Raw genomic sequence first — 23,641 nt, forward strand, 5'->3', positions numbered from 1 at the left:
AAAAGAATCATACTTTAATAGAATCTCTGGCAGTTATTAGCTGTATTAAATACATAGTTACTTTTCTGTTTTTATTAAACTTTCTTTCAGCCAACTTAATTAGACCATTTAATACTAATTATTTACATGTACAAAAATATATTTCACAAAAGAGCAATACATTTACAAAATGAAGCTTTATAAAATTACAAATTATATTCCTTTTACAAAAACATCGCTGTCCCATTGTAGTTTTTCATGAAGGAGTGAACTGAAATATTACAATAATAATAATAATAATAGTTAGTTATAATAATAATATTCCAGTGTGGATCCCCCCAACTTCTAAACATTTATAATCACGTGACCGGCAAGTGTTCCAACTGAACTGCTAATTCGGATGAGGTCCTTTGGGGGCCACTCGCCAAATGACGTGAGCTAGCCGAGCGCCGACTAGACTGCAAGACAACCTGGAGCCATTGAGCAGCTGTATCCTGTTGGAGGGTGGTTCAGTCAGGAGGGGGGCAGGCAGGTGTTGTGGGGGGTCCAGACTCCTGCTCGGTCTTTCATTCATGGCTATGATCCAAGATGGCCGCCAGCCGCCCACGTCACATGCCTGAGAGTGGACAGGAAAAGACAGACCTGATTAGACTCATTTGGTCCAACGGCTTCTTCTAAAAGTGGCGTTTCACTGGCGAGGGCCTCATAAACACCCGTGGCCCCAGTAAACATGCAATCCACCAGGACTAACAGGGTGCTCGCCTGCCCGCCCTTAGCGCCTCTGCCTTCCAAAGTCCGGCACGAGCTGTGAAAGAGCAACATTGAGCAAGGCAAACACAGACAACTCCTTCTTGCCTCCTCTTTAGCTTGGAGGGCGCACATTCCTCATGTACTAAAGCAAGTTGTGACACTCACAAGCCTGCAGTAAAAGATTTTAAAGCAGCCCCAGCGAGCCTGTCAAGCCACACTTCATGCAAGGGTACTCCTCAGGGCTTCTTATTACGCAGCGATCCTGTAAAATGTACGCATTAATGGGTATTCATCCACCTTGCAAAATTTTTATGAATAAGACCGGAGGGTCGTTGCCAGAACGGTAAAGAGGGCGGGGGACTGACCATCAAAAAAGGCTCAAGTGCCCAGCTCTGGTAACAAAGTAGTCAAACAGTGGTTTTGAAAGCTGGACAGTATTGGTGCTTACTCTCTAATGTCTTGTCCAGGTCGGCAATGAAGTCCTCCAGTTCTTTAGTGTCGCCCAGTTTGGCTATGAGGAAAACAGACAGAGAGTTAGCTTTACACATTTTTTTTTTAAATCGTACATTACTGAAAACTCGGAAGTGCGTGTTAGCCATTTGTTTTTACGTGACTTGACGTTTATTTGTTCTACAGCACTGACAATAAAAGCGTCCTCGAATCATTGACTTCTTCAAAATCCAAATTCCCAGCATTTTCTTGAATGCAACGTGGAAGCATGAAGCGCATGCACTCACGTTTTGGCGACATCAGTGACGGTGAGGATGAGGTGCCGCTCATCGGGGACATCGCGGTGGGCGAGTGGAGCCTTTCGTCGCTCAAGCTGAAGCTGTTTCTGTTGAGCGAGTCAGCGCCTAAGAGAGAAACACACAAGTCCTGGTTAGATGAATCCAAAGTAGGCCTGTCAATCAACTCACAAACACTGTCATGTGTGTCACTGGAACAAACCGGAGTTTGTAATCATCACATTCCTCCTCCTGCTTCTATCACACGCATACACATATTTTTATACACACTACCACAACTCAGGAAAACACGTCGAGCCAACTGTGGCCATTTTTAGCACTCCTGAACATTTGATGTAGCCCACCACGGATTTCTACCAACACATAAAAGCCCCAAAAACATTTAACTCAGAAATACTTAGAATATATCAGAATTAATTTACATTTCCCACTCCTGCACGAATCTAATTTGGAAAGTTGATGAATTAACATTTTGTTAACCACTTGATAAAAAAAAAAAATCGTAATAATATGTCATAGCTTCATTAAAACTGATGCAACAGATACAATTTTGTTCCATGTTGTGCTGCAAAGTACACTTCTACTACAAACACGAGAATGTGCTTCAAATAGAACTGTGACCTGTTTTCTAGAACGCTAAAAAAAAAAAAAAAATCTCGTAAAAATGTATCCAGCATATCATTTTTTAAAAATACCCCTGTGAGGTATCTTTAATGGCCTGGCATCATGTGTCTAGTGTTCCTCTCTCGTACCATTAGAAATCTCAAAGCTGACACTTTGATGCTAGTGGATCACATGTCGCCACAAAACCACGCAAAAGGAAAGAACATGAAGCTGACGCTCCCCTGTTTGTGGCTCTCAAGCATCTCTCAGTAAATGTCCACCAGCGTGTTCTACTTGCTTTAACCTCTGAGAGTTTGCATTATGTGACATATGTGACTAAAAAGACAGTTGCATGATGCACCAAATTGAATTTAAACATTCAAGTCCAAAGACACACACAGACGGCAAGATTTGCTCCCTGGCTGTGATGCTTACAATAGAGTCGGCAGCTAGCTTTTAAATAGCGTTACGGGGAAATTTGTAAATCATCCACACAGACACTCCAATGCTCTTACGCATGTGTGTGTGATAGGTACACCTGCACACATCTAAGGCGATCCAGCGCAACAGCAGTATAAAAAATGCTACCTTTAAATTGAAAACATGAACTATAATAGTATTCAAAATGGAATGGATGATAATATTGTGTGCCGTATACAATTCCATCCGTCCATTTTTAATACTGCTTTGTGCTCATTGTCGTCGCAAGTTAGCTGGAGGCCATTCTCGAGGCAGTGTACTACACCGTGGATTGGCCATCGGCCAATCACAGGGCCCAAACAGACAAACAACCATTCAAAAGCCACACTAGCACAAGGAGAACATGGAAACTCCACATAGGAAGCCCACAACCTCAAAAATATAAGCCAAATGTGCGAACCACTTGACCAATGTTCCGCCCTTGAAACAACATATATCCAAAAATATAAATGACAATAAAGTTATATCTCATACTATATAAATAAAGCATACATACATGTAGTAGACTGATTATCAGGGTCACGGATGAGCTGGAGCTGACCTCAGCTGTCTTTAGGCGAGAGACAAGGTACACCCTGAAGTAGTCGCCTGACAGTCGCAGGGAAACCTGATTAATGATAAATATCCTGTGAATTACTTGCGACCAATCCAGGCTGATGTACCCCTTCTCTTGCCCAAAGACATCTGGAAGAGGCTCCAATTCACCTGCAGCCCTAATAGGGACAAGTGCTAAAGAAATGGATGGATGACTATTGGATTGTATGTAAAGGTACATACATACATATAGCCATAAAATAATGTATAAATAAATGGTCTATAAACAATACATGAAATGAATATTGAGCAAGATATTCCCCATTCATTGCCTTACTTTAGAGGATTGTTTGATGTTGTCACCCAAATTGTACAAAGTAGTTGAGCCACAAAAACTGGGCTGCGGGCCACTTTTGACTAATGACACATGATGAAAGAATACAAAATTTAGATGACTTTCAGTTTATTGATTATCTGAGACCAAAAAATATTTTATTTTGAAAAGTGATTGGGAAAAAAAAGGTTGGGGACCACAGTTGTAGAGCTCGTGTAAGCCCTAAAATTAAAATATGACAGTATTTATTTGTTTGTATAATATTTGTGGCAAATGCGCAAAATTTGGTACGACTAACTAATTTAACATTTTAATTTTGACGTTTTATTTTGCTCATGCAGAGCAACTTGCCATTTCTGTCCTGTTTATCCTGGCAGAATTTAGCTGACAGTCATCTCTGTCCAGTCATATTATTATTTTATTTTTCATTTTTTTTGGTGTTCTCAATCTGAACTCTATGTGTGTTAATACAAGTGGGAATGTATTACGTATGCCAAGTTATCAAACGGCTGTTGTGTGTAAAAAAAAAAAAAAAGTTAAAAAACAAATTAAAAAGTTCCTTTTAGGCCAACTGACTTACTTTAACTTGAGTTAAGGAGTTGAAACAATACACCATAGTAGAACAGGTTGTTTTCAACTCACTGTCGGTGTCGCTGATGCCGCTGTCGCTGACGCTGGCGCTGCTCCGCCTCTTGGCGCTGCGCAGGTGCTCGTCGTAGCGAAAATGACGCTTCTCCATCGGGGATGTGAAATCCTCGATGACGGCGTCGAACTCGCACAGCACGTCGTCCAAGTCGTCCACGTCCACCACTAGCTTGACTGCAAGTATAGAGAAAAGTTAGTCTATGAGCGCACACAGTGGAATTGTACCAATTTACCTTTGCGCGCCAGTTTTGGAGACTTCATAGTTCCCTTGAGAATATCCAGTACTGCGCGCGCGCGTGTGTTGGGTGTGTTACGTGCGTCCGTTTAACTCCCAAGCAGCCTTGGTGTGTTCTTCTCTCCGGAAGGTTTTGAATTCGTCGTACCAAAGTGCGCGCTCCTGCTTTTGAAGAGTTTTGCAAGGGAGGGGCGGGGTTAGCGCGCGTATGTGAGTGTGTGTGTCACACGGCTGAAGTTACACTTCCCTGACGCCTTCCACATAAAAAAAAGTGTTAGTAAACAAGTTGTGTCAGACGGAGTGATGCAGCCATGTATATTTATACTCATCAACTTGTTGCTGTGCAGATTTTCATTATTGGGTTGACTGTGACCCTTAGAAATGAAATGACTGTGTCACACTAACAAATACAAAGTAGACTGTTTAGAATAATGAAACATTTTGTCATTATTGTGCACAATTACGACCCTAATTTAGGGCACAGAAAACAACTTCTTGGCCCGTGGGCAACGTCTTTTTTTATTTTTGCTGCCCACAACAACACATAAAGTGTGTACATCAGATTTGGGGGGTTTCCTTTTTGATTTTGTGTTTTTTGGTAGATGTTTATGTTCTCTTAATTTTGCAGAAAATAGCAACAGATATAATTTCCCCCAACAATATCCTTTCTTATAGCAGCGCGGCCAACGGTTTGAATTCGGGCTCCGGTCTTCCTGTGTGGAGTTTGCATGTTCGCCTCGTGCCAGCTTGGGTTTTCTCTGGGTACTTCGGTTTCCGTATGTGTTCCAAAAACAGGCATGGTAGGTTGATTTGATGCTCTAAAATTGTCTCGAGGTGCGATTGTGAATGGGAGTGGTTCTTCTTCCCTGTGTGCCCCGTGATTGGCTGTCAACCAATTCAAGGTGTGCTACGCCTACTGTCCAAAGACAGCTTGGATAGGTTCCAGCTCGCCCGCGACCTGTATGAGGAGAAGCGGAACAGATAATGGATGAATGCAAAATCTCTTCTTAAAAAAACTGAACAGCACTGTTATCCAATGTTCCCTTCTCTACTTCGCAGGTTGGTTACTGCAGATACACTTCATCATTTATATTTGTGACCATAACTTAATCTATAGCAGTGTTGCCGTGCTATTAAGAGGGATTTCTTACTATTTCTCCTCTCTTTCTTTGTATTTTTCTTCTTTCTTCTTCTTATGTTTTTTCAGGTTTTTGTGCATGCAGAGTTTTGGTCCCCCCTCCCTTTTCTTATGTTCTTTTTTTGTCCAATAAAAACGGCCCCGTTTTTTTAGGTACTTCAGACTTCTCCGTTCTGCCTCCCTCTGCTGGTCATTGAATTTCATTGCTCTGTAATTGATCACGTGCAATTAATTCGATTCCATTGCCCGCCCAAAATGAGGGAAATAGGGGGCAAAACCCCAGAAACAAATAAAACAAAATAAAACAAAACATTTAAAAATCTGAAATTGATCTGTCCATTCACATGCTGTGCACTGGAAATGTAAACGCCTTGTTATTAAATTCAGAGACACACATAATGTAATTATGTCCACTCGCAACCAAAAAATAGAAGTTAACATATTTTTCTCCATTGAAGATTATGCTACTTTTATTTACATTGAATTCTCCCCTCTAAGCTCTTCATATTATTAACACACTTAATATTCAATGCAACTTGTATTTTTTTTATACATGTATATCGAGCAATAGTTTTACCACACCAATATCATGTCACTCAAAACGTTGTTATATTCTTCAACAATAAATAACTAATGTAAACAATATCTTACACATGTGATCAATGTAAAACATTTTGAGTGTTGAATGTTGAATTCCAATGTTCAACGTCTGGGTGCCTCTCCTGGGGTTCTGAAATTCGGATTTCAGGAGGTCACAAAATATACCTGGTAATGTGACGTCCGCACGCCATCTGCTGGCAATTAGTAGTACCACAGATTCAAGAAACTGAGCTTCCATCAACGTGTGCATCTGGGCGGAAGCCAGAGTACCATGAGCAAACTCTCATAAGCACGGGAAGGACTTGGAAAAACTCCACTCAGAAAGACCAGATAAATCCTCAAGGGGAAATCCAACTCCCACTCGTTTGTATAGATTTGCCTTGCACACCACACAAAAATAACATCACTCACATGCAAGAAAAGATGTCAGAGTGAAACAGTTCTGTACCTCTTGAGTCTGACCTTGCCTCCAGGCACCTTGGCAATATTCAGGAGGAAGACTAACCTATCTGCAACAACTTTTGTCTCGGGCGAGACTCGAATTGCGACCTTCCACTTTCTTAGTCCTTAGGAATGAATTACATTTTGAGCATTTTATTTACATCTGTGAATAGATGTAGTTGATTGGCTAAAATAATGCCAAGATGCGTGATCCCAGTAATGACGTTCCAATAAGCCCTGATGAAATGAAAACAATCCTAAAATAAGAATGTCCACCACCTTCAAAGGTGAGCAGCTGCTTCTCAGCAGAGATCAACAGTCCAAGTGAGGCTTTTTTGACCTCTCTTCTTGATCCTCCATGCTGGGACTTTCACACCTCGGGTTCTCTCGCTTCGACGCCACCAGCAAATGGATAAACGCGTTGCGTGTTTGCAGCTGCAAAGAACTGTTGACTCCGAGGGGCCACTTGAGTGATGGGCCTAAACAACATAGTTGCAAAAAATGAGACCTTTTAGGCCTCCGTGAGAAGACATCAGTGTCCGTGTACTCATGCTTGCAGACTTTTACATTCTGATTATAACAATCTTGAAATCTCTTTTCTTTAAAATCCATTATCATTGCCTTATATTATGATATACATATATATATATATATATATACATATTAGTACTGTCAAGTGATTAATTTATTTAACTAATTAATCACAAAAAAATTCCATGATTACTTGTAATTTTTCAACTTCCGTCGCGACCATAAGGCACACTTTAAAGTCCCAAATTTTCCCCAAAACAAACGAGGCGCCTTGTCATGCGACGCGCCTATTGTATAGACCAGGTATCACCAAATGGCGGACCGCGGGATGGTTCGGACCGGACCCATGACCAATCTATGATGATTTTTTTTCAGGGCGCATTCGCAAACGTTGGCGCTGCAATTCTAGTTAATACGGAAAAGGCGTCACTGAGCCAATCAAATCTTTTGTTTACGATCCACTGCCAATTGCCCAACAGACCGGAAGAGAGTGCGGCTGACAGTATGTCTTGCTAAAACGTTAGCGAGGTCGATGCGTGTTGTTTTCAATGAATGGACGGAGAAATTTAGTTTCGTTCTGGCTGCAGCCGATTCTAAACCAGTGTGCATCATATGCTCCGAAAGCGTCGCAACATTTCGAAGCGCCACAACGAAACAAAGCACCGCCCTTTTTTGCAAAGTTGTCCGCTGAAGTTTGAGGTGAATTTGAGGTGAGCGTACGCAAAAACATCGAACTTCGAGTGCAGTATAACAGATGTTTACATTTTTGTTTACAGCCCAGCGGCATGCAAACGAATGTTCACTGTAAGTATCATGTATTTTGGGGAAATTCAGTGGTGGGGAAGTTGTGAAGGAGTGCTTAAATGCGGTGCACAAACATAATTTAAAGGAAAACACATAGCCCAGATGTGTGAAATAATCTACCAAATCCTAATGGCCCTGACTCCTTTCCAACCCAGATTTAAGTCACTGGCAGGGCAGTCACAAACTCATTTTTCTCATTAAAAGAAGTTAAAAAAATATTCCAAAGAAAAAGTGTTGTCAAAGCTCATTTTGAATTAGTTTTTCATGAGGACAGCCATTTTTATTGATTGTGTACTGAACATGTTGACCTGTTTTACTTGGATAATTAGGCTTTCCGTTTTTTTTAGGCTGATAACTCTTTGATTTAAGAAAAAAAAAAGGCAAAAGATGTTAACTCAATGCTTAGCACTTGATATATTTCCGCAGGAGATATTTTACTATTTTTTCCGGAAGTGTCACCCTTAAGTTCCTGGAGCCACATTTTCTTGAATGTGAAATAAACGCCTTATATTTGTTTGACTGGCAAAGGTGTTTAATGGGAACATTGCAAAATATTTTGTATATAAGTGCGCTCTGTTGAAAATGACTAAATATTGAAACTATATAAAAATGTGAACATAGGCTAGACATTAAGGGAAAGCGGACTTTGGTTCGGACCTTTTAATTGGAAGAAATTTTCGTCGTGGACCTCTGTGACTTTTAATTGAATACCTCTGGTATATACTGAGAATCTCCCTTCACCATTGAGCCTGTCCCTTTGTCCCTTTGGGGCTTTGCAGAGTGCATGTTTGCACACCATGCTGGCCAAAGTCTGAGACACTTATGCTTCGAATTGAGAGGGCCGCAATCTATCACACCTACTGTCACACACTGTTGTTTATAATGTGGTACTATATGTTTGTTGATGACCACAGAAAGAATAATTGAAAGACGGACAGAAAAAGAACTATAAAATGCAAACACTGAAGCAGTATTTAATTTAGAGTAGCATTTAGTGAATTACGTTACCATTCACAAACGTATATTTTTAAGTACAAGCATTTTACAAGAATCAGATCTCTCTGCAAAATGACCAACGTAGTACATATATTGTAAAACCATAATAGAAATAGCAACTTTATCATACCATTCAGGGTTTCATGATATCAACTATTATTACTACTCCAAGTAATACATTTTATTATTACTGGTCAAAAATTCATTGGCTATTTCCGTGAGATTAAGTTGATCAGTTCTGCGTTCATGCATGTTAGGAATTAAGTGATTGTTCCATCTTTTCGTGCTTCTTAGGTTTGACAAATGAATGAGCCAGCTTCAATATACAAACTGATGTCAGTCATTTGACGTATTAAATAGCAAATCCGAGCACAAGACCAGAAAACAAAATGACAAAAGCAAACAAGTAGCAAAGAAAAATATAGATATTTTTTTAGTAACTCACGGTGAGCCAAATGTTGCTCTTTAACTTACTGCTTTTATTCTTAGTTTTTTCAGCAAGGTTGATATTTGTGTATTTTATTAAAGAAACCCGTCACTGTGGATGGTACGATAAACAATAACTTTGCAGCATATTTTTCAGTTTAGTAGGTAGACTTGCCAACTGCTGGAAGATGGAAAGTACAAGTGTGGTGATTAACCATAAACCACAAATGCAAATGTGGTGGCTTAGTAGATATCGTACCACTTTTTTACGAAATGCAGCGTAATGGTCAATAAATTAATGTAAAATCTACTAAAATATACAATTTAATATGCAGCCTTTTTGTATTAATTTAGCAGAAGACAATTACTCAATTTTCCACTTAAAACATTTATTTTTTATCACCTTTGACATTTTTTACTGTAAAATATATGGGGGACTCTGTAAATTTTTCCTGTATTTTTACAAAATATAGTGGCAACCCAGCTGCCGAATATCAATAAAAATTATGGATTTTTTAAAACATTTTTTATGATCTAGATAGATAGATAGATAGATAGATAGATAGATAGATAGATAGATAGATAGGGAAGTCAACTCCCAAATTTTCTATACAAGAATTTTTTTCTGTGCAAGCCCACTAGTTGAAACATGGCCTTCTGATTCTGATTTAGTTTTTTGGTCTATCTCGGGCGAGCCACTTGCTATCGACGGAAAATGACATTACAGATAGTCAGGGATAAGTTAACGACCAATCATGGCTCAACTTCAGAAAACAGGTGAGACATGATTGGTCTTTACTTGAGCCCTTAGCAACTGCAATGACATTTTTAGTTGACAGAAGTGACAAAATGTGAGATGGCTACAAATGGGTTGATTTTGCTGATTAACGCATATTACACGCAATATTAATCAGAATGCTACGTTTCCACTTGTGGAGGTGCTTAAAACATTTTATTGCATAGAATTTTTGGGGTTGACTTATCATTTAAGATACATGGAGGCAAATTATTCTGATAGACTCAATCACAATTCAGACTTGTTATCTTTGTAAATGCAGAATCTTTTGATTTGTATGGCATTGTGCTGTGCGTGCTGATTGGTGTCATTCAAAATTGCAGCCCAGCAGCTCTACCCGCAGCATGATGGAGCCCGTCCAGGTTCTGGGGACGATTCGGATGAAGCGAGAAAAAATGGGAGGGTAGATGAAATTCTTGACGTGTTCATTGTTCTCCGTGTTCCCGAAGAAGATCTGGATTCGTGCATAAACGTGGGTAGAGGCAGGTTAGAAATAGTGAATGATGTTCATCCACCAACATGAGCTGAAGTACCTTAGCTGGTCGGTCCCCATCCTCGCTGTAGTCATGCCAGTGGATTCCATTGTCACTGTACTTTAGGGTGTATGAGGTGACATACATTTCTTTCCCCAGAGACTTGGCTCCTTGAGTGACGATACCGGTTATCTTCATGACATAGGGCAGCTCCACCTGAAGCCACTGCTTCATGTCTCTGTACTGCATGAACAGTATGAGAGCAGGCATCACTATTTGAGGTTGTTGCAGTCATGGAATTTTGGATGCCCCATACCTTTGCTTGCCATGCGTTGACAGCTCCTTGCTTGTTAAGACGAGCAAAAAAGGGACTCCAAGGTCCGAAGTACCAGTTAGAGTTCACCGAGCTTGCCGAGATGCGATGGTCCTCGATGAGTCCATTCTCCATCCCGAGAGGCACTGAGCAACCTGACCAAGAAGTCGTAGCCCACAGAAGTTACAATGACCTCATTCGGAAGCTCCTCAAATCCTGGCATCTTGTAAAGTCTTACCATCAAGCTCACAGCCGTAATACTCCATGCGCACTGTGGCCATGTTGTACCAATGCACAGGATGAAGCCGAATAAACCGTGCGATCACGGGTGGGGAAAAGGTGTTTGTTTGCGTCACGTAGGCTTCCTGATTCCCAGAAAACACCTAAGTGATAGCGCAGGGTTAAGAGGGGACAAGGCACTTTTCAATAGTTTTGTATTCTCTCTGAAGTGTCTAATAGACTGTTTGTAAAGAATCGGAACCAGGCTACTCCTTTGTAGCAGAAAAATGTGTGACTACCCATGCCCTGAGCTGAAACCATGACAAAAACTTGTGTGTGGGGTTTCGCTGACAGATAATTCCACCAAGTTTTTATTTATTTATTTATTTAGTTATAGAACTTAAACATGTGTCCAGTCCCTCACTGATCATCTGAATTTCCATTGTTGTCTATTTTTAAATAACTTACCTGTTGAAATGTACAGGAAATAATGGCCAACTGGGCAACTTCAACAAAGCTAATATCTTTTTTTCTTTTTTTTAACAGACACTATATGCATTCAACTACACTATGCGGTAGAGAAGGCTAAAATTATTCCACCCTGGAAGCCTATTTTCTCAATCGCTTTTCCTTCGTTTAAGTAAGTGTTTATTTACTTATGGCACCATCAGAGAAATCTCCATCTTTAGTGAACTTCAGCTGGCATTATGGTAAAATATCCATTAGTGTAACATTTCAAACTCTTCTGACCTTTATTGGGTATTTGCTGTCTCCCTTGTAGAGGATCCAGCTTCTGCGGTCATTGCTGTAGGACACGGAGTAATTCGTGACAAACTGGGATTGGAAGAGCTGCTTGGCTCCCTGTGTGGCCACTTGACTGATCACCACGGGACGCTGTAAGTCCACCTATATCCCAGCAGACAATAGACAAGTTCCAGATGGTGTCTACATTGCATGGATCAGATATCTTTGGGCATACCTGAATAAAACTGTTGCTCTGATCTGTGCTCCACGCATTGTATTTGCCTTTATTGTTCAATCTGGCAAGATGTGGCTCCCAGTAGCCTTTAAAGTTGGAGACAGTGTGTGAGATCTTGTCTTTGTACATCTAACCGAATGCTGGAGCTCGGTGGGGCTATGACTACCTCGACTGTTGTTGGCTGTGATCTGCTCATCTTTCACACTGCCTGATTGCAAGCCGAGAGGGTGGGAGCAGTCTTGGGGTACACATGCAAGAAATGCGTCAAAATTTACAATTAGCATTCAGAGTGATCTTATTGAATAGTTAGTACCGCTATCAAGGACTAAGAAGAGTGTCTGCATCCCTCGCTGCTGATTGAAGCCAATTTCTGTCTCCAGCATCCAAAGGCCAGGCTTGGATGCATTCATCTCCAGGGTAGCAAAACCTCCTGAACATAGAAGTTATCATTCAAATTGTCTGAATCCACCTGCTCAGCTACAAAGAGGTGGTGTACCAGGAAGCAGTGGATAGACTGCGTGTCTGTTGCTGGTGGTCGTTGTGTGGAGGAAAGTCTGTCCGTGGAAGTGGATGCTCTGGAAATCTTTGGGAGAGCCCATGTTGATCAGATGCCAATAGATGAGCTGGTTGGTATACATCCTTAGGCCCTTAAGGGTATATGTGATACCATTGATTGCTGTAGAAACATCATACATAAACATTTGACCAATATTTTCAGTCACTTTACATCAATCTAAGGATTGGATTGATGACCCAAGAATCACATTGCGGGATTCATGATTACAATGGAATTGGAGGGACTCTTTGAGGATAGGATCCACAACTCCTCTTCGTCTAGTCCGCTGCATGAGGTCGCGGTTCTCCTCATAGTACCAGCTTTGCGACTCATCAAAGGTCATGAAGAGAAGCGCGAACTCCCTCGTGTTTGTCACATTATTAACTGTGCCTTCTGGACACACCAGCAAAGGTCCAATCAAGCCAGAGTGTATGTCCTTTTCCTAAAGAGAATACATGTTGAACATCCTCGTACTGCCCATTCATCCATCATTCATACATCCATCTGGACGGACGGACTTAGGATGGAAGACCATTATTGTAGACAATGATTCACAATTCACATACACATCTACAATCACTGAGTGGAAATTGATCTACCCTCCACAACCAGTGCCCCTTCCTCCAGGACCAACAAATGTACTCACAGGATTAACGCCAGAATAATAGGTCCAAGTCTGACAGTAAGGCTCATCTGGCCTATGTGCAGGCATTCTGGGAACCTTCCAGATATATGTGTAGTTGCCATTGGGTGGAACTTCATTATCATCTCTATACCAGGGCTTGGAGCTATCCTCATAGGACAGACCTTCTGTCCACTTGGTATAGGTAACCCCATTTGGGTGTAAGGAGAACGGACGCTTGGCTTTGTTTTTGAACACCACCTGAAGACAGGACAATCACATATTTAACAATAAACAGCTTTAAAGGACGCATAACATCAAAAGAACATCCACATATCATTTATCTTACCATGATGCTTTGTCCATACTCCGCCTTGATGACGGGCCCCAGAATACCAAGATGCTCTTCCTTCTCGCCTCGGATTTCGGGAGTTCTGAAGAGCCCATCCGTGTAACCTCGGAAAACCACTTTCTTGAACTTTGTATTCCGACTGTTTTGGTGTGATCTTTCCTGTCTTCTGTTGCAATAGATTTTAATCATTTGACTTGTATTGAAGTTTTGCTACAATTTCTGAGCTTACCTCTGTCCGTTGCCGGCGTAGTCCCACTCAACCTCCTCTGCAGCAATGAAGTACATCTTGAAATTTGGCCCTGACTGCTTTAAGTAGTATTTAGCAGTCTCCTCTATGTTGAAGCTCTTGATGTCTTGATGACTGCTGTAGGGGTCTTTATAGTTTACATACTCATATTCGTCTGCCTTCAAATCCTGCTTGTCTAAAGATAAATGGTCAGGCTCATCTCCCGGAACATAAAACTCATAGTCGCTGAAATCCGGCCTTGGCACACCAATGACCACAGGCATGTTAATGAGTTCCTCCTCATCTGAGATGGCTTGTGGTGAAGCTGGGCGTGACCCCCTTGGGGTCATGTTAGGGTTAAATCCACGAGGAGAGAGAGGTAAACCGCTTGTGATTTCCGGCTTGTATATTTTCCTCTTCCTCGTTTTCATACCTTGTCCTTTCTCTGGCCACTGTCGGATGTTGACTCTCTTGATCTTTGTTGTCTTTTTGGGTGTTGAGGTCTCCTTCATGTATTTTACCATATGGTCTGGAATCTCCATTGGTACCTTTTTGTGAGCTCCGTCATAAGTCCAGTTGTGACTCTCTGTCCTCAAAGAGGTGGTTTTAATCACCTCTGTGTGGTTTTCTTTGAGGTATATAAACACTTCCTCGCTGCTTTCAGAACCGTTTAAACCCTCTGATCGGAAAGCACCAATGGGCTGCAAGATACCTGAGATCTGAGTCTTGTTCAAGGGAGATGTACAGTTTAACATCTCAAGAACAGAGTTGGCACTCTCTGCTGACTTGCATTTTGTTGAATTCATCAGGGTTCCATACTCAAGGGCACTAGTTGCATTAGCTGTATGGACTGCATCAACTACAGTCCCGTTCTGGCTTTCCAAGCTGGTACTGTTGCTCATGTTAGAGTTGCGAAACACATCCCCTGGTGTCAGTCTTTCTTTGGATTTGTCCTCCAAGTACATAGCGGTCATATTGTCACTTAATATGGTTATATTCAAATTTTTGGCCTCCAATGTTGAATTTTGAAGCGTTGTTTCGGTCCGATTTGTAGCACTGCTTGATATGTTCTCAAACTTCACTGAAGCTGAAGCACTTTCATTAACTAGACTTGAAGCCAACCCAGAAGCACTTGTAGCTGGGCCTTCATCTTGTGACATGCTTGTACTACTGTATATTGAGTTTTTTGTCCTTATTGTGAATTTTCTATCCGGCACATCAACAGCATCATAGTCAAGGAAAGACAAGTCAAGCTTTTCCACACTGTCCACTGAAGATTGATTCTTCAGTGACCTGAGGCCTAACTCTGTGGCAAACCTCTCTGTGTAGTCATCAGTCGCCGTTGTACTTAGAGGAGGCACTTTTGGCTTCTTTATTTCCTCCTCCTTCTTATTTATGATTTCTTTCCTAGTTGGGGGCTTCCACAAATCAAATTCCATTTTTCCTGGCTCTTCATAGTCACTGTACTCATAGTGGTGGTCGCGGAAGCACTCGACATCCTGGAACTTCAAGCGCATTCCTTTGGTTGTCTCGTGGGAATTCAGCGACGCCAGAAGCCAAACACCTGATGGGAAAAAGATATCAAAATACATCTAAATTTCAATTCAAATTTATAATCATTGTCAACAGACCAATGTTTTCCATCCTCATTGTAATGGTTTCGCCAGTCATTGGGTAGAGGCTGAGGATGTCTTCCATTCGGTTCTTCACTTCAAATGTGTGGCCATAGATGGTTGCTGTTTGAATATAGTCTTGTGCGCCAACACTGGACACATGCCATGTTGCCACTTCACCATTGCAGAAGCCCAAGAGAGGCCCACTCTCGTACACATAGCCATTGATAGCTGTTGGAACACAAATGTGAATCAACTAACAGTGTGCATATCCAGTAAGATTACAGGTTGACGTACTGTGCATGACATTGGACTTGTAAAAGTTGGGGTCCGCCTTGTTGACTCTCGATCGATCGCAGAAATGCCGAATGTTGTCGTCCAGGTACCAGCTCTTGTTTTCATCGAATACAGAAAACATGGCCTGTTGCTCCTTGTCTGATTTGACCTGTTAGACACAGTCATTTGTCAGCAGATTATTTTTCCAACTTTCACAATTCTTACAATTGTAGTAGATCAAGCAGTACTATTAAGTTGGGTTTAGAAGGGTGTTTTGGAACAGTAAATTTTGAGCTGGATTTGTTTTTTACATTGATGCCTGGGAAACTGAATCCCGATCATGTTGTATCTGCAGTGCATCTTGTCAGTTGAACTTGCTGGAAATTAACTTGTCAGATGTCCCCAGAGAAAACCAATGCAGGCGTGGGAAGAACATTTACAAATTTCACTTTTCTGTGAGAAGTGCCTTGATCAACAGTAGAATGTTAGCCTAGATTTTGAATTTTACCTGCACATTCCTGACATTGAGTGACTGACTCTTGCAGATGAGAAGGGGTCCGATCAGACCTGAGGCTATGTCTCGTGGTGTGTCCACAGCACTATGGTACATCCGTGTAAGACACCTGGAGTCTCCTTTCAGAGGCCCGTCCTCCTCAGCCACTCGCCAAACATACGTGAACGTTTCGCCCGGTTGGACGGCATGCGTCTTGTTGCCTGGTAAACATGCACATGTTTGTACTACAGTTGTTTCAGAAGCGTTTCACTACAGCTGTATAAAGAGACCTCCTTCTGGGTAGTTCACACCCTCCTCTGACTTTCTGATTGTCAGTCCATGTGGGTAGATGCTGTATGGCCTGGTGGCCATATTCTTGAATACAATCTGTCAAAGGACACATTTGGTAAGCTCTAATCGGAGTTGACTTGGTCTTTCTGCTGGAATATGGTTTTACCTTGATGACGTCTCTGACTTGCGCTCTTATTACTGGACCCAAGATGCCAAGCTCACTTTTCTTCTGGTTGTTCTCAATACGTTCTGTGAAGGACTCATTGTATAGTGTGTACACAACCTTCTTGTACTTCCTGCCAATGCGGGTGGAGGACTGTTGCAGGTACTGGAACTTGTAGCCCCTACATAAAAATATATTGAGATTTACAATCCAGAGGTTCTTCAGTTCAACAGTAAGTCTAAGGTTGAACAGAAACCCTAATAGGTAAAACTAGATGGATAATTTAGAATATTATAGAACACCTGTAACAATCATCATTTCACCACCATTAACATATGGACCACTGCGCGGTGGCCATCTGGAATTTGGGGGAAAAAATCGTGATTTTTGGCCAGTCTAATTCCAGGATGAGCGCATCACTCCACCCGCCACCCCCGTCGCTAATTACATTTTGGCTCAAGACGGCTGTGGTTAGTGTCTTACTGGTCAATGTGTTCGGGCATGTTGGGTGCGTAGTCCCAGACGACCTCCTCAGCAGCGATGTAGTATGTCCACTCCCTGCTTTCGCGTCTTTGCTCGAGCGTCATCCTCCGCCGTGGTGCATTAATGCCTTCACACTGGTTCACATCCAAGAAGGCGTGCATGCCCTCTGCAATACGTTTGTTTGTCAAGCCAAAGTTACTAAAAAGCATTGACGCTGATGATGTGTATATTGACCTTCAATGTGTTTGAGCACATGCGAGGATATCATCCAGCGGCCAAGGTGCACAGGCACCATGCTAGCCGTGGTAGAGAAGGCGCTGATGAGGCCCAGGGATGACACCTTGTGGCGCATGTGCTGCAGGACCTGCCCGGTGATGTGCACCGAGAACAACTCTGGCACGGAGCTCATGGCCAGCAGGTAAAGGCTGACCGAGGAATGCGCGCATACATTCAAACCTGAAAAAAAAATGTTTTATACTCATTTAGTGAGTACTGGAATTGGATAGTTTTTAGGTCAAATGTGCCTCAAAAGATCTCTTAGGCTTGCTTAATAAGCATCCAAAGCAGCCAGTGTTGCTGGAGGACATTTGGTTTTGTATTGGCCCGCCGCAAATTCAAATAATAAAATCAAAGAAGGCTACAAACGACATGGAAGTAGTCAAAATATTGAAAGATAGCACACGTTTTTAATTAAAGCGTACAAACTTACCAATAGTTGGAAGTTAAAATACCTACTATTTTAAACTATAGGTTTTTTAGTGTGAAAAATGTCGTGATAATTTGTCACATGATTTTTTTTTAATTTAAAATTGGAAATAAATTGTAATGATTTCACATTAATCTATTTTTAATAATATTTTTGAGAAGAATGCATAACTGGTAATACACAATGTTTTGATTAAATATACTAATACAAATACCTTTGCGTTGTCACTGATAACACGAAGGTTAGATATAGACAGTTATTTTTCTAAATCTGTTAAAATGCTTTATTTTTGTATGTGTTGCTGCTCCATGTGTGTTAACGTCCTGTATGTAGCAGTTGATTGAGGGCATATAATTAATTGCATCTATGCTCATTTCTGTTTGTAAGTCTACTTGGTTTCCATTATATGCTAGGAATAAGATAGCGGACATTATTTAGATAAAATGATATGGCTTGGTTTCACATTTTGGTGTATGTAAAGCATAATTCTCTTTTTTATATGTCAGTTTTACAGGAAACTTTAACTGGAAGTGACAAATAAACAGTGTGAAGAAAGCATGCTCTCCCTTTATCTTGGAGAACTGTGCAAGAGTCTTGTGTTTAATGAGCTCTAATATGTTTAAAGCTTGCAAGATGGATGAAACTGATATTTTAAAAATATTACACTTTCTTGCTATACTGCAGATTTTCACCTATCAGGAATTTGCAATAAACAAGGTCACTGTAGATCATTTCCTTTGGATTGTGTTAACTGAGTTTTCCCACTATCTATTATCTACACGTATTGCACTCCTTTCTATCAGGTTTGAATTACGGTTTCCTTCACCAAGAAAATTACTGCATCTTGACATTTATTGGTCTGAACTTGATTGTAGCAGCACAGTTGCTAGTTTGTAGTGGGATTTGGACCAGTATGTTTTACCAGGTAGTGCTCCCTTGGTGTATCCATTAATGGTGTAGTGGACATGGTCTAAGGAGTTGTCCTTTGGCGCATAGATGCTGTATCGCTCGTCAAAGACCCCAAAGAGTAGGACCAGCTCCCGTTTGACACCAGCCAGCATCCCGGACTCATCCAAACTCCCTGCAATAAAAAAGTCATCCATGTAGTACTTTCCTTTGAGAGGTCAAATGTTCTCACCATTCTTGCAGATGAGCAAAGTGCCAATGAGGCCGGAGTTGAAGTCCTCCACCAAGTTCATGTGGGAGATGTAAGAGTAGGTCAGGCAGGTGGGGTCATCGGGCTTGGGCGAGATGTCGGGCGTCACTTCCCAGTAGTATACATGCTCGCTGCCGGGTTTCACCATGTCATCCTCCTTTTCTTTTTTAGACGTGTTGTCAAAGTACTGAGCTCCTGCAACATCATCATGTCACTGTTAGCGCTCAACAACTCACAGTTTGCACTGGAATTAATTTTTTTATTGAAGAGGAGACACATTGTTTTACATTAGCATTTTTTTAAAATCATTTACACATATAAAGATAAAGATAAAGATGTCCTTTAATAGTCCCACAATGGGGAAATTTGCAGTGTTACAGCAGCAAAGATATACATCACACAGAGGCGGCGGCGTAATGTAGCAGTTAATGTATAACATTAGCAGCAGACATTCATAAAAAGCGTGTGTATTGCATCCTAGGACTGCACAATTGTAGCCTAGCCTAATGTTCTTGTTAAAAAGTCTGACAGCAGCCGGCAGGAAGGAGCGGCGAAATCTCTCTTTGGTACAGCGAGGGTGTAACAGTCTATCACTGAAGGAGCTGTGGAGTGTTCTGAGGGTGTCATTGAGTCGGTGGGCTGGGTTGTCCAGCATTGATGACAGTTTCAGTGTCATCCTCCTGCCCCCCCACTGAGTCAACAGAGTAATATAATATACGTATATATATTACATAAAGGATAGAGCAGATTTTTTTTAATTTAGAAAATATCAAATGCATAATGACCTGTGTGTTGTACTTGACTCTGATTAAAATCGAATTATTGAAGAGAGGGCATATATTTTAAAACTTCAAACTCAATATTTACTTTCACATTTACCAGTCATGGACTTGCAGTGCTTTCCAGACATTCAGGGATGATGAAAGAACCGGGATTTGGAATGATACTATTTAGGGGGCAACGTTGAGTAGGACAAAGTTCAAGTCAGACGTTTTCTCCCTTTTCTTTCCTCTTGTGACTTTTGGGCTGCAAAAGCCCCATTGTTTATTTATTTTTAACATGCTGCACAAGTAAGATAGGGAGCTAAGGTCAAATCAGTGCATGTTTGATACAATGTTAAAATAACTGTGTAGCAGAAGAACTTGAGTGATTTTGAATGATACATCCCCATGATTCTGTTTGCTTGTTTCACGCTCAACTAGCTGCAACATTTTAGCCAATTTTCTGTCTGGCTTCATGTCTCATAATCCTGGAATGCCTCGCATTTACGCTTCCCTCAATGGACTGACAGATTTAATTTCCTTCCCAGAGGATCTCCAATTGGAGTGTTTGCGAAGGCTGCTTCATGTTGGACTTCTGTACTGCCTCGTCTGATCATCTGCTTGAGCCGGTTAATATTTTAAAGCAAGACAAACAACCTTGTTTGTTGTGCGGATTCACTTTGCGTGCTTTTTGGAACCATGACTTGTATCAAACACACGCACGTCATAGTGGTCCGCTGCAGTTTGGTTCAACAGGAACTCACCCTCGGAGTTCTTCCCGTAAGCAATGCCGTGTGGGTGGAGGTTGTGCGGTTCTGATGCCATGTTTCGGAATGTGACCACGAGGATCTCGTTCTGCTCGGCCCTCAGCGTGGGACCGAGCAACCCTGCGGGCGTTGAAAAATTGAATTAATAAATAATCATTCATCCCAATTTATTCAGGTTTCTCTCCTGAAATATCTTCCCAGCCGGAGCCTCAAAGGGTCACACTAAAGTCATGATGAAATATGATGCAATGACATAAGTTATGCTTTATTATAATATGTAGTTAATGCTTATACTTTCAATCTTCCTGACTTTGCTATCTTTAGCACCAGTAGATAATATTATTATCACATTGTTTCAACATCCATGCACATATTGGTCCTGTCATCAGTGACATACTGCCTGAGGAACTGCAAAAGGAATATAAAATATGTGGGAAACGTAAAACCGTAATAAATTAAAACGAAAAAAAAAGTTGGCTCTTGATATTGTGGATTTTACCCCATGAAATGGATGCCGCTTTGAGATAAAGGGGGTTCATTGCATGTGTGAGGAAACAAAATGATGTCACTCAAATGCGTAGTGGGATGACATCAAAGTGATTGCAGGACATTATTGCTTCCTGCATAATCATTTTCCTTTCCAAAACACCATGATAGACCCATTTTCATATTTGAAGGATGTTAATTTAGAATTGACCATGCTTTAGAAAACAAAATTTAACGTGAAGATTTTTTTTTTTTTAAATAATGATAACTGTGTTCTGAAATGTTTGAGTGTTACCTAATGAGGGGTCATGAGGCTTTGCCCGTGTGAAGTCTTTCTCATATTCCCGGAAAACCACTTTCTTGTACGTGGGACTGAACCTGAGGAATAATCGTACATAACAGAGCAAAACAACCTCAGTGGGAAAAAGCCATGCTGTCCCAGTTTGTTGAATCAACAAAAGATATGGAATCAGCGACAGTGACGGCACCATGAAAATAAAACCAGGACAGATTGTATTGTTTTGTTGTATTGTTTTCATCACTGACACTCATCCTTACAAGATTTTCTACCAGACTATAAACTGAAGTTGATGACGCTTAAAAATGATGTACTATATACTGCAAAAAGACACATAATTGCCATTACTGTGGAACTTCCAAAGTCAAATACATACAATTTGGAGATGGAGTAGAATTCTTTGAGGATTCTAATCACTCCAAAGTCAACCAAAACCATCATTATGAAAGCAGAGACTTCCGTTCAGGGAGCATCTAAAGGCACTGGTGCCAATGATGGCAAAGGGTGATTTATTTAGATATTTTGACAATTTTGAATTTGATATGTAGATTTCATTCAGATAGGGATTTAATTTCATCCATCCATCCATCCATTATCCAAGCTGCTCATCCTCACGAGGTTCATGGGCGCGTTGTAGCCTCTCTCAGCTGTCTTAAGGTAGTGGTTGAGTTTCACCATGAACTGGTTGAATTTTAATTTTATTTCACTACAAAACACATCAGATGTTTTTTCAAATATGACTCAACTCAACTGTTTTAGTGAAGCACTTTAAGACAATCACCGCTGCATACACAGTGCTAGACATGGAGAAAAAATAAGTCATACCACAAGATTTTTAATATATATTTTTTTTTTTTATTCAACGGATGCTATTTTTGGTTTTTAATCTTTCTAAATCCATGTGCAACGCACAATAAACTATACCTGACATCAAGTCTTTAACCAGGTGTTCTCTCTCTTTTTTTTTTTTTTTTTAGACTTTTTAGGTGTGTTTTGCAATGTCACCACAGGAGTGTAACAGAAATGTCAAAGTGAAGTGTGCTAACCACAGAACAAGAGTTACAGAATTTCAAAATAGGTGCCTGTAAAACGGCAACACACGCTTCCTCTCCGTCTTGTATGTTTCTATTAGTATATATATATATATATATATATATATATATACATATATATATATATATATATATATATATATATATATATATATATATATACATATATATATATATATATATATATATATATATATATATATATATATATATATATATATATATATATATATATACACAAAATAGTATTCTAACTTGGTTTTAGACTTTATAAAGTTATTATACCTGGGGCAATTTTGACACTATTGTTTCTAATGTGAACCAACATCACGGAACAGTATGTGCTCCACTTTGAATGTTCCATTGCAGTAATTAACAATCTTATCGTGAAGTGGAAAAAGTTGTGTGTACACCTACCAGTGTGTGTAATTGCCATTGTAGTTCCAGTCTATCTCCACAGCGGCTATGTAGTATTGTCTTTTCTTGGCTTGGTCTTGCTGATTGGCTCCCACGTGGACAGGAGTGGAGACCAGAAGCCCCAACAAGAGAAGGGGAATGAGATCTGGATCTCCAGTCCAAGCACCAAGCCTCATGTTTGAGAGTGATCCTTCCAAAAGTGAGTCTGCTCTGTTCAAAAACTATTCAGTCTGTGTTGTGTGCGTGAGTGTGCGCGTGCGTCCGTTCGTGTGTGAGACACAAGAGTCCACCAGGAGCTTTATCTGTCCCTGATGCATACGTACACACCAGGGCAGTGAGCCATGTATATTTATTCTCTCCTCTCATTGAAGACGTGGGTGCAGTAACTCACACCGAATGTGTGTTTGTACGTGTATCCCTCCAAAGTATACTTTTTGTTGTTGAATAAGAATTAAACACACTTTTGGTACAGGACATTTATTCTAAAGGAGGAAATAAAGAAAATTAAGAAAAACTATTCTCCTGCTACCCCCCGCCGCCCCCTCACACAATTATATGATGTATTGTACATTTTAAATAACTCTGAGTATAACGAAAACGTGTTTTTCTACTGTTTTAGTAAAGTAGTAGCAGTATTAGTTATGCATTTATTCATGTTTTCTTTTTTCATTTCAGTTTTTTTAACTGCTCACTTACAACATCATCAATTAACAATTCTCTTAACAATAACTAATGACTAATTTCATTTTAAAAGCTTTTCAAAAGTATTGCTTGAAAACATTTAAGATATTTCGTTATTATTTTTATTATTATTATTATTATTATTATCCATCTGTCCATTATTGCTGAAGCCAATCCGTGGTAAGAACGAAATTAGGCATTACTGACCACCTGGTGGCGG

General features: G+C 40.5%; 2 protein-coding genes across 3 annotated transcripts; both read right to left on the reverse strand.

Annotated features, from left to right (window-relative positions):
- On the reverse strand, positions 1 to 4,459 carry rgcc (regulator of cell cycle). The gene is made up of 5 exons (XM_088315247.1): positions 4,305 to 4,459; positions 4,069 to 4,245; positions 1,467 to 1,583; positions 1,178 to 1,240; positions 1 to 595 (listed from the first exon to the last, which is right to left on the reverse strand). The coding sequence occupies exons 1-5, from the start codon at positions 4,330 to 4,332 to the stop codon at positions 588 to 590; spliced, it is 393 nt and encodes a 130-aa protein (XP_088171373.1). The 5' UTR covers positions 4,333 to 4,459; the 3' UTR covers positions 1 to 587.
- A 4,319-nt stretch (positions 4,460 to 8,778) lies between these two features.
- f5 (coagulation factor V) lies at positions 8,779 to 22,990 on the reverse strand. 2 transcript variants are annotated; one of them, XM_088315499.1, is made up of 25 exons: positions 22,741 to 22,990; positions 21,269 to 21,351; positions 20,485 to 20,607; positions 18,942 to 19,154; positions 18,726 to 18,884; positions 17,332 to 17,553; positions 17,098 to 17,263; positions 16,618 to 16,795; positions 16,451 to 16,547; positions 16,176 to 16,381; positions 15,689 to 15,836; positions 15,410 to 15,622; positions 13,782 to 15,342; positions 13,550 to 13,715; positions 13,225 to 13,461; positions 12,807 to 13,020; positions 12,519 to 12,698; positions 12,336 to 12,452; positions 12,189 to 12,260; positions 12,023 to 12,108; positions 11,794 to 11,949; positions 11,063 to 11,207; positions 10,828 to 10,979; positions 10,572 to 10,754; positions 8,779 to 10,492 (listed from the first exon to the last, which is right to left on the reverse strand). In XM_088315499.1, exons 1-25 carry the CDS (start codon positions 22,914 to 22,916, stop codon positions 10,346 to 10,348), a joined length of 5,400 nt encoding a protein of 1,799 aa, XP_088171625.1. In that variant the 5' UTR covers positions 22,917 to 22,990; the 3' UTR covers positions 8,779 to 10,345. The 2 variants fall into 2 exon arrangements, with proteins under 2 accessions (XP_088171625.1, XP_088171624.1); XM_088315498.1 differs by having other exon boundaries at positions 13,550 to 13,718.
- Positions 22,991 to 23,641: the final 651 nt, after the last annotated feature.

This window comes from Idiotropiscis lumnitzeri, chromosome 14, assembly GCF_059441095.1.
Source record: "Idiotropiscis lumnitzeri isolate Australia: NSW breed Sydney's pygmy pipehorse chromosome 14, RoL_Ilum_1.0, whole genome shotgun sequence".
Classification (NCBI taxonomy): Eukaryota; Metazoa; Chordata; class Actinopteri; order Syngnathiformes; family Syngnathidae; genus Idiotropiscis; species Idiotropiscis lumnitzeri.